The 12,108-nt window shown below is 37.5% G+C and overlaps 1 protein-coding gene across 9 annotated transcripts in view; it reads right to left on the reverse strand.

Annotated features, from left to right (window-relative positions):
• Positions 1-12,108, reverse strand: part of PTPRM (protein tyrosine phosphatase receptor type M) — a 453,290-nt gene that overhangs the window by 310,652 nt on the left and 130,530 nt on the right. For all 9 annotated transcript variants that reach the window (XM_051772753.1, XM_051772744.1, XM_051772735.1 and 6 more), the window contains exon 3: positions 5,182-5,447. In XM_051772753.1, the coding sequence (XP_051628713.1) occupies positions 5,182-5,447 (266 nt within the window). The remainder of the gene's footprint in view (positions 1-5,181; positions 5,448-12,108) is intronic.

Below are 12,108 nucleotides of genomic sequence, written 5' to 3' on the forward strand. Positions count from 1 at the left end.
CACAAAGCCACTCACCAGAATCAACCCAGTAGTCGCATTTTGCATATTGTAATGTTCCAAAATGGCAATACTTCGAAAACATAAAATATATTTTAAATACTACTAATTGGTCTGAGAATCATTAACTAATCTAGGGAAAAATAAAAAAAATAATTACTCCTTCACCCCATACAAACAAAACAAGAAAATAACCCTGAAATGAACAGATTTGCTAATCAACAGATTCCTGTTAAGAAATTAATGAGAAAAAGAAATCAAAACCTAGAAGAAAATAAAAACATACACCAAAAAAGCCTCAAATACTCCCACCCTCTCCTGACTAGAGGAGCTGCCTTTTCAGGATTTATTTGTCAAAGCGTAATTTTAGAACCTCTCAGCCTGCTAACACTGCTCCCCAAAAATCTAAAAGCAATCTCACCACTAACCATAGAAATCTACATCACGTTTAGTCCTCTTTTTCTGTATACATTCTAATTCTATGCAAGTAAGGAGGAGGGTGAAGGTCTTAGCAATTATGTGAAACCTTGTTTTGTTTGCAGGCTGTCTCTAAAGGTATAATATAGTCCATGATGCTCTTGCTTAAGATGCACCAAGCAGACAATAGCTCAGTAAAGCAAACAATTTCTCCCATGACCAATGATAAAAAGAGGAAGGCAATGCTCCCTCAGGGGAGCACTCCTAAAAGCGATTTTATAATACAAAAGTAAGACTAGTTCCTGTAGAAATATAGCCGCTTCGAAACAAATAGTTCAGAGACCAGGAGGCACAGCAGAAAAGAACAAGCTGTGCTGATTATCTTTGACCCTCAGAAGGTGTTTGGAAGCTTGAATCCATGTTAGTGTAACTATACTGTAATCACTAACTGGACTGCAACACAGACATATCAGTGGCAGATGTTAAGCAGTGGTACTTAGAAGACCATTAATTATGGAATTAAATATATCCTTAATCATCAGAATACTTGACAATTTAAGTTTAAATAATCCGTAAGTAAAGAACAATTAATGTTCTTACCTGCAGGTTATAATTGTGATTTATATATATAATACATCTTTCACACAGGGTGAAACACACACAAATAATATCTAGCAAAAAGAAAAGGGTACACTAAAAGAAAGTAATTACTTTTTTCAAAGACTTTAATTCTACAAAGTCAATTCTAAATGTAAACCCAACCTGAAAGGTATTAAAAAGCTTGGACAACTGGCGATACAATAATAAAGTACTGTTAATTATTAAATCTTTTGAATGCTTTGCATGTACGCGTTCATAATACATGGTTTAAACAAATAAATCTTTAGAAGTTGGATTAAAACTCACTCCATACTACCTAATCTGATTTGTAGTCAGCTACCATTAGCGGGAGTTATTTCGCCTATGTTTTTCATAAACCAACAGCAAAACAGACACATCACACTGTGTTTTAAAAATTCTCAACTGTATAAATAACTCTGAAATGTTATCATATATAACTGGTCCTCAGAGTTCTGTAGTACATTTTGGTTTCATTTGCAGCTAGACATCTTGTATGTGCTCCATTAATGGAATGGAATTATAAGGCATTCACAGACATGCAGATGGATACATGGATTATGAGATTTAAAACACAACAAAGAATGATTACATTGCTTTGTCCCTTCATCTACTAATGCCACGTCTTCTCCTGAAGATTACTCATCATGAACTTATCATCCTTCATATAAAAGAAGCTAAAAGGTCCTTACAAATTTTCTTAGTGGACTTCTCCTAATTTTGTTCAATAAGGCCAGACAACCTTCGAAAATCACTGGGAGGAAGCCTTGTACATTTTGGAGGTTTTGTGAAGAAAACATGGATTTGTGCCAAAAGAGGTTGGAGTTTAGGAATCAAATGAATAGCAGCTTAGGAAACAGACTGGGTACTGTACACCTGTCAGATGGGTCCTCTGCCTTCTCCCACCATTCATGCAGTCATCTGAGTTGTCACCCAACTTGGAGGCACACTCTCACAAGATGCACATATACTCTCCTCTTCCTGCCCTTCTCCCAGCTGCTTGCACAGCTGCCTCCCCCCACAACTGACTCTGTGAACATGGAGGAAGAGTTCAGAAACAATGAAAAATCCTAAGTGTCAGCAGGTGAGTGAGGAAATTGCATCACAGATTTCTGAAAGGATGCAGGCAACCAAAATGGAGACAATTGACCATAAGCTGTCAAAGTAGTGACAGCACTTCCTCAAGAGTAAATTAGCTTATCTACAATAAAACCAGTGAAGTTAAACAGTATTTAACAGTGATTCCTTGCATCACCATGGATATTAACATAGCATAAGATGTTTTGGCACATCAGCTAAATTGCAGTACCTAACCAGGTATTATTTCAGATTAGATGCAGCAAATGCAAAGAAAACGACTTACTGTACTCCTCAGTGAAAGAAAGATAATGCAAGAATTTCTACATTTCCAGAGGTAAAGAGAGCACATGGAACCCACGACTGGCAGGTTCAGCACCTATTACATATCAGATAATGCATTGTAATTTGCCAACCTGCAGTACCCCATCCAAGCATATAAGGGTTCACCTACAAATAAGGACGAACAGTTCAGATGGCAGGTTTCAAGGAGGAAGAGGACGAGAAAGGTTATCTTTCTATTTCTGTGGCCAAGTGCCCATATTACTCAGACATCAGTTAGATGTATCACACTGTTAGAAATCTGATATAGATTATTACTAATAACATTAGTAATAACATCTGAAACTGTCGGAGCTTGCATGTATTTTTATGAATATGTTAATTTACCTTAAAATTAATAGTCAGAGTCAATGCTGCTTCTATTAAAATTCCCCAGTCCACATAGCCTTTTGGTTAAGAGTTACAGTGAGGCTTTGCAGCACAACCCTCCTCTTTACTGACTGATGATTTGCAGAGCAATTCTGTTGCATAAAAACCAGACTCTTTTCAGAAGAAGGAAACTGAAAGCTCCTCCACTAATTCACTCCACAGATGGGGACATTATGGTCCAGACTTGGGCATTAGTGACACATTCACACATTTGCCCAGTATTCAGTGCTCCTGAATGACCCAGCATGTTCATAAAACCCTCCAGTAGATTCCATGTTACAAACAGCTCAAAGTTATATCCAATGTCTGCCACGAAATTGTCTGTGGGATGCTCTATACTCTTCTCCCACCATCCACTGAGGCTAACCACACAGGCTCGTCCTCACTACTTCAGGCAACATAGAAAGGTTTTTTAGCATCACTGGAGGGTGTTCTCAACACTGACATCAAATTGGTGATGTGAGGTCTTGCTGTAAGGCCAGAGAATCGTGGAGTATCTTGAGTTGGAAAAGATACTTAAAGATCATCAATTCCAACTCCCTGCTCCTCACAATACTATCTGAAACCAAACCATATGACTAAGAGCATCATCTAAACACTCCTTAAATTCAGACAGGCAACAAAATCTTTCAGCCTGAGAGATGTAAAGGTATGGCTAAACCACGCTTGGACTCTGTCATCAGGATATAGCCTCATGCTCCAGAGTCAGGTAGGATACAGCTTGTCCCACATGGCTGCAGTGAACCTCAGCTCTGCTAATATGCCTGCCCTCCAGGAAAAGGCACTAGTATTATCTTGTCGAGCCTGCAGCCAAGTATAGGAGATCAATATCATGAAGTTTGATGAGATGTTCATAAGCTTACCCTGAATCCTCTCCAGGAAGCCCCAACAATGCAGCTGTAGCAATTCCTAGCAATCTTGGGCAGAACACTGGATACAAATGTGGACCCTGTGAATAACCCCTCTACAACATAGCCACACACGACAGAAGGCAAGGGAATATTAATGAGTGTGTTCTCCTGGGTCTTCAAGTATTGCATCCACTGACAGGTATCCCAAGTTCCAAGAGTAATATGATCCTGCCACTCCAAACTCATCTTTTGGACCAGAACTTTCTGTTTCATTGCAGGTGAAACAATCACAGCGCTAAAAACTCTGGGAAGTCCTTCAGTTTCTTTTTTTTCCTTAGAAGAAAAAGGGTTCAAAAGGAATGAGTTCAGTTCACTTGAGACACATCCTCATATATCAGTTGCTGCAGCTACAGAAAGAAGTCCACTATAACCTCCTAGAGTACCTCAGAGTGGACACTGACAAACTCATCATGAGAAACCTAGTCACCTGGAACCACACATGCAGGAACAGAAGCAAGACTCTGCCACACATGACACTGATAATCAGGGCACTGATGTAGGAATTAAGATGACCCCCCCTGGAAAAACATGGTGGAAGAGCAATATTGTACTTCCTAGGGAGGTCTACAGTCAAAGAACCCATATCTTTGGGACAGCTTTTCTTCAGAAATCTTCACGCCATAATTATGGTGACAATGTTCAGTATAAGGGACCAAATAAAATCCAAACAAAACTTTCCAAACTGCAAACAAAGATGGAGGAGCCTCAATAACATCTGTGTTTTACTGGTCTGCTCTTATTACACCACATTACTTGTTTGTGCAGATACAGACTATACTTTCATGGGAAGAAGGAGAAAAACTGTTGAACTACTACACAACAGTAAATATCAGTATATTCTGTAAACCTTCCTACAGAAAAGCAGCACCCTAAGGAACTGTCAAGAGAAATTCTCCCTAAATCTCTAGGATGCAATCAGAACTCCATTCCTATGACAGCTACTATTATATTTACGTTTACTACTGGACAGAATAAATGGATATTACATTCAGAGCAAAGACTTAAACTGAAAATTCAAAGGATTCGACTGGTTTTAAAGAAACAAATATTGCTGATCTGAATCAAACTTGAAGATTCTACTGTAATAAAATTATTGGCATTCAATTCCAGCATCCCTAATGAACTGAAAGAATGAGTGAATTTATCACAGAGAAACAGAGGTAATTGACTGAAATCAATGGCAAAATTTCTAAATTGTTTCAACATAATTAGTTCATCCACATTTAAAGCACATGAGTGTGCATGCATTTCATACACATCTATAAATATATATATAAACATATAAACACAGCCATATGTATGTAAAAACATTTAGCATCATGTACAAAAAAGTAATTAAGATAAATATCAACTAGACATACTGAAAGGTATTTTGATTTAAAGTCAAAATTATGATTAAGAACCAGGTGACTATTATGAAAAACAAAATTTCATAAACAGTAAAACATACCTGATAATAATTGGGCCAGAAAGTGCTAATTGCCAGTTCTGTTCTGTTCCAAGCACCAGCGATAGATGTGTTCCAGACCGGGTTACCAATAGGACCATCATTAACTTTCACATATATATTCAAAGTGCCAGGGCTAGATCCACTCTTGCTTGAAACATAATAGTGGAAATCAATACAATGTGTATCATTTTCTTTCAGATGGGGCATCAGGAGCTGAGCTTTCTGTCCCGCAAATCTCCCAGATGTATTAACCAACATGAAAGAACCTGCAAAAACAAAGTCACTGGTTCAATTATTTCGTTATTTTATTTTTCTCTTCCTAATATGGTGATCTCTAACTAAAGCACCATTAGTAAAATAATAATAATAATTCATCTATTTTGCTTTGTTTCTATTAACATAACAGTAATTTGTATTCTGTAGGTATTTAATCTCAAATTACTTTTGGAGCATCTCAAGATTCTTTTGCAAAGCTAGTAGATATTGCAATCCTTATCCTACAGTTATAGAAAGGAAGAGACAGAAAAACCCAAACACTGAAGTGATCTGCACTGTGCTAAATCTAGAGATGTTAGTACAGAATCAACTGTAGGTCTTAACTACCTGAGTGTTTCTATATGCGAGTCTTTATTGGGTTTGCCTGGCAAGGTTTTGGTGAGGGGGAACTACAGAGGTGGCTTCTCTGAGAAGCTGTGAGAAGCCTCCCTCCATGTCCGGCAGAACCAATGCCAGTTGGCTCCAAGATGGATCACCGCTGGCTAAAGGTGAGCCACCAGTGATGGCAGTAGTGCCTCTGCAATAACATCATTAGGTGGGAAAAAAGAAAACTGCAGAATTGCAGCTAAAGAAAGGAGTGAGAATACGTAAGAGAAACAACCCTGCAGACACCAAGGTCAGCGAAGAAGGAGAGGGAGGGAGCTGGTGCTTCAGGCACCAGAGCAGAAATCCCTCAGCAGCCCACAGTGCAGACCATGGTGAGGCAGCCTAAGAAGTCTATGGATGGAGTAGATATCCACCTGCAGCCCATGGAGGATCCCACACCAGAGCAGCTGGATGCCTGAAGGAGGCTGTGAATTCATGGGAAGTCCACACTGGAGCAGGTTTACTAGCAGGACTTGGAACCAGTGGGGGACCCATGCTGGAGCTGTCTGTGCCTGTAGGACTGCACCCTGTGGGAGGGACCCCACTCCGGAGTAGGAGTAGACTGTGAGGAGTCCTCCTTCTGAGGAGGAAGGAGTGGCAGTGACAATGTGTGATGAACTTATCACAGACTCCATTTCCTGTCCCCCTGCACTGCCGGGAGGGAGGAGAGAGAGAAAATCAGGAATGAAGTTGAGACCAGGATGAAAGGGAGGGCACTTGGCATCCAGCCAGGGTCAATCCACCACAAGAGATGTAATGAAATTTAAGAGAATGATATGTGTTCAGATGGTGGGATGCAGTGTATGACACAGACGGAGTCTATCCAAAACCTTCTCAATTTCTTAGCCTTACTCTAGCTAATCACAGCTTGCTCTAGCTACTTGACTAAGTGTGACAATTGTCTCCCATACTCAAAAGCTGACAACAGAATGAACCAATTAAAATACAAGCAAACCAGCAAGCTTTACAGCTTAAAAAAAGGCATGTTGGTGTGAATTTTATATTATCGGCACAGCTTAAAACAACAAACAACAAGAAATGTAAAAGTATTCACATAAAATTACATACAAGCAACCCTCACATGAGCAGCTAGTCAATTTATGCTCTGTTTTTCAATGCCTATTAATGCATTTCATTGAAGTGTACCTTCAAAATAATCATATTACAGAACAGATGTGAAACTAAAGAATTTGAATGGCTATATAGACATTACAAAAATATAACATGATTTTCAATGTGTCACTGAGATGTGCTGTTTTAATGTTTCTGCTAAAATGTATCTGGTAAGCTCTTCCTAGTTCATGAGAGGAGTAGGATGTAAATAGATCCTCTTAATTGTTTGACTGAACTATCATCTGAATCTCAGGAAATAAGACACTTGGCAGTGTCATGACAGGTAAATCACATCACTTAGGTTTTTTGGGGCAATTTGATTTCCCACTTGTGCAAGTCTCACCAACTAATGCTTTCAGAAGCTGAAGTCTCCTCTGTTCCGGTGCAAGTGGAGCAGCAGCTTCACCCGTAGAACTTTTAAAGTTGAAAACCAAAGGACATTCAGCCATCTAGTGTGGCCTTCTAAACCTAGAGTTGATTAAATAACTTGTAATATCTTGCTGTATCAAACATAGTAACTTCTACTGTGGCCTAAACATATCTTCCAGACAAAATTTAAGGAAAACTTTCCTGGAGCAAGTAGGAATCTAAATGATGGATCCAGGAACATTGTACTGTAAGAGCCTGCTTCTGGCTTCATAAGAGAGCACCAAACAAGGGTCACACCTTGTGTGCGTGACAATGAAATCCTGAAGTGTCTGTAGATTAAGCTATGTAAAATCAGTCTGCTTAATGCAGAGACATTTCAAGCTAACCAATAACCAAAAACTGATTATAGATACATCTGCAACATTACTCATTTTTTAAATTGCATCCTTTGCTGCAGGTACAAGAATGTGCTCTACCTAGAATGGCTAGCAGCGCTTTTTTGAATATACATGCTTAGGTGTCTTCTTCCAGTGGACCAGATGAACATGAAACATGCACACAAGAAGTCCCAGGTACACACCACGATCAGTATATGGGCAAATCTAATTTCAAGTGTAAGCCATCAACACTGTGTGGGTTTCACTGAGGTCAAGCAAAAAGAGAACATGGATAATAAATTTCATGGAAGCCCCCAGCTGATGCCTTAACTCTTATCTTTGAAAGGCTGCCACATGATATAATTCAGTACTTGATTTGACAGTACCAGTTTTTCCCAGTATGTGAATTCTGATAAAGATCAACTTAGCTTCTACACCTAGCTTTAACTATGGATCTTCCCACAAGAAAAATACCCCAAAAACTAATGTGTATTAAAATTAAATGCCATAATCACCATCATATAATCAAAGAATGGCTTGGGTTAGAAGGCACCTTAAAGATCATCTAGTTCTAATCATTATATATACATATATATTACTTAAAGCTATACAGTGTGAGTCACAAAAAGTGAATTGAATGCAGTAAAATCTTTCTTACAATTTTTTTCAAACCAAGACAACTTATCTTCAGTGTTAAGCCATGTTGAAATTTTCAACTTCACTTCTATCCTCTGTTAGATTACTGAATACTACTATGAGAGAGGATTATATACATCAAAAGCATATGGATAAACTCAGTACACAGATAAACACTAAATTTTGACACAAAAAAAGGGGGGGGGGAACAGTTCTTGGCCATGAAAAAAAACACAAAAACCAAAAACCAACAAAAAAATCCATGGCATACTTTCTCACAGTGGATCAGTTCTCCAGAATTGCATATCACATATTTGAGGACATAACAAATACACACAAAAAAATAACTGCAACACACATAAAATTATAGTCATTCATAAGGAGAACAAGTGCACATACTACTATAAACATCTTCCTTTTTAAAATTACTAGTTTCCTTAGATGTACTTTCATGTTTAAACATAGGGATTATGATAATTTCTTCAGTCAAAATGTTTAAATGGGTTTTATTTTGGTTCAGTGCTTAGGTCTATGTTTAGGCATTACATGCATCTTGATAGTTTGAAATTAACACTGAAATCTAACCGAGGATAACACCTAAGGTAGCTGATGGTGCTCAACATCCATTAAATTTAGGCTTCTTTAGTCCACAAACTTGCTGAATCACCCATATGTCATAATTTTTGCCAAGGGGTTTAAATCAAGAAAGCAATGAATTTCCTAAAGTTGCTGTTGTTGTTTACAACTCTTTATTGCAAAATGTTTCAGCACTAATTTTGCGAATATTTAGTTCATTAAAATATTAATTTTAAGAAGATGCAATACTTGAAAAATTAAAATATAGAGTTACTCCAGAGTAAATGGGCAATAAAATATCCTGGTTATTCTCTTCAGCATAAATGGAAATTTTCTGCGAAGTAAGCATAAAGGAAAATGAAATATTAGACACAAACAGATGCCAAAAAGACAGAAGCATGACAAAAGAACTGAAAAAAAAAATTGTTTAAAAAAGAAAATCTGAGAAGTGGAAAAGCAACGTAATGGCCTACAAAAAATGATGGGAATGGCACAAGAGAGATTTTTCCAGTCACTTCTGCAAGTTTTCACCTTGCTAAGATACACTTTTTATATTGGGAATGTCAAATGCAATGAAATTGAATGCAGTATAATTTTTCATGCATGAAGAAAATGTCACTAGTGAGCAAAGAGAGCTACTTTGTTGATTTTTCACTACTCATACATGGTTGAGGAAAAATGATTAGTTTTACTAATAAATATAAGTAAAAAATTACTGATATTTAACTTATTTAGGTATCAGGACTGGTTGTTTTTGACTCTAAATATTTGAAAAATGTGCTAAATGATGGAATGCAGAAAGTCTGATTTTAAGAACAGATATTCTATGTATTACTTTACTGAGAGAGCACCCTTAGGGTGCAGAAAGGTATCAAAAATGCTGTGACTGGACAGTTCATAGAATCATAGAAAGGCTTGAGTTGGAAGGTATATACAGAGAGTTACCTTTTATTAACAAAACCTCATTCCCTAAATGCCAGCCAATACTACTGCCATCACTCACAAGGGATTGTGACTACTGTGAGTGTCCAAGACTAAGTATGGGACTGTTAAAGACTCTGGAACCGCTGTGCATAAGCAGATGAATTGTCAGGCTCAAATGTAATGGTCACCACTTTCAGACAAGGGAAAGTCAATATGTATGTTCTTTTATTTATTGTATTTCATAAACACGTGTACAGACCACTTTGCAAGTATTGCAGAAAGCAGAAGACCTGAATTCAATATCAGCCCACCTTGCACTTCAACTCCCAAAGCTTGGAACAGAAGAATTTTTGTCTGCAGTATTTTTTCATACTATTTACTGATTTTATAAATAAAAGAAAATATATTTTCAGGTAAAATTTGCAAATCATGGGGCTGCTGTAATTTGAGAAAGCTCTCAAAGCATGACTACCACTACCTAAAGAAGCTGGAACTTTCATTCAAATGACATCACCCAACAGGTATGTGCACACAAACATCAGTGCCGCTTACATCCCTGAATTGGCATAATGAGATGTGCCAGTTGAGAGTCTTCCCTTCAGTGCCTCAGCTAACATCCATCAGTTCTGCTCATTAGCTTACAAATCAGTATTGTCTCAGGTGAATTTTTAGTCTTCTTTTGAGTAATATTTACTCATATTAAATTTAATGTGATAAGTTTAATCATTACTTATTACCCATCCTAAAACCATCATTAATCTCAACTTTCAAGTTGTTTATCTTCCAAATTTGCAACTATTCAAATTCTTGAAAAAAAAAACCCATTAAACTATTCCGTCATAAGTCCTGCATATCGTTTGAAAAGATTAATTCACTTCTACTCATAATGCCATCATTGTTTTACCAGAACTAATAAGACTAATAAGCCTAATAATCCTTTTACCAAATTCAATTCTTAAAATTTTTCCTCATCTCATATGCATAGATACATCTCCCATTTTTTGTTAGATATTGCTTTGATCAAGCTCAAACATGAAATCACATATTTTCCAGTAATAGCCAGTAATAAAAACACTGCTTTCTGATGAATACTGCTTGTTTTTTCAAGCCTTTTCAATATTTAATGATTTTGACTACTCACCCCGTAATCTTTTTAGTGTTTTCATCATGACTATTATGTTTACAAACACTGTACTGACATTTTGAAGGCTACTTCTTATATAACTAATATTACCTCTTTACAAAAGCAAGCAATGTATAGTAGGTCCACACAGACAGACGCAAGTTCACAAGCTCTTAGAGAAAACAACTGCATGTGCATAAATTCTGAGAGATTTTTCTCAGGTTTCAGATTCAAATTCTCATGCAATCATTGCATTTTAGGAAAAACAGAAATCAAAGTGAGAAAAGACTTCAGAACAGGCAGACCCAGACCCAGGGAGACTTTTAAACACAAAGCTTCCAGAAGCATCTCCCCAGGGGTGGAACAGTCAAATTCAGGTTGAGTATTCTACTTAAGTAGAATATATACCTGCAGGGAGCAGGTATATACTGGAAACAATTAACTGAAATTAATTGAAAGTAATTAAAATCAGAAGACAATGTGGATCTTTCCGAAGTCCTAGTATCATAGAATCGTTTAGGCTGGAAAAAGACTAGAATGTTGATTTGGAACAAAGATTAGTTAATGCTGAAGGGTGGGGAAAAGGGATCACATTTGAACTGCAGTTCCACTCATAAACATGACTGGAAAGATTTTAATTTTTGTTTGGTTTTTGGTGGGTTTTTTTTTGGTAACAGGAAACCTGACTAGCCTGAATTCAAGGTTAATGCAGCTACAAAGTAACTCTCCCTCTGTCTGATAAGGTGGGTCATGTGCAGTGTGGGCTATGAAATCTCCAAGGAGTTGTACTCAGAAAATCCACAGGCAGATAATCAGTCAAGGTGTACACCTTCTTGGGAGAGTTTTTCACTTTTAAAAGAACTGTGCTCCTTCTGGGCTTCAAAGAGACAAGTTTGGTGCAGGACAACTTTCTTCTTCACTTTAATTTCTGTCATCCCACATTTGGCCTATCCCAATATGCTCTGGCAGCTCTACCACTATCTTCTACAGCCAGTAAGAACTGTGCTACAAAATGCTAAAACTGTGAACTGATTTATCAGTTCACTCACAACAGAGAGCTTCCCACAGAAGGTTGCAAGTTTTCTTCAAATCTCTCAAGACTCCTCATGATGCAGTCAGCTGGACTTCTTTAAAGGTGACCTAATATATTTCCCCAGATATAACATT

Source organism: Manacus candei, unplaced genomic scaffold, assembly GCF_025592945.1.
Source record: "Manacus candei isolate 608988 ecotype Guabito, Panama unplaced genomic scaffold, ASM2559294v1 h1tg000008l, whole genome shotgun sequence".
In the NCBI taxonomy this organism is placed as follows: Eukaryota; Metazoa; Chordata; class Aves; order Passeriformes; family Pipridae; genus Manacus; species Manacus candei.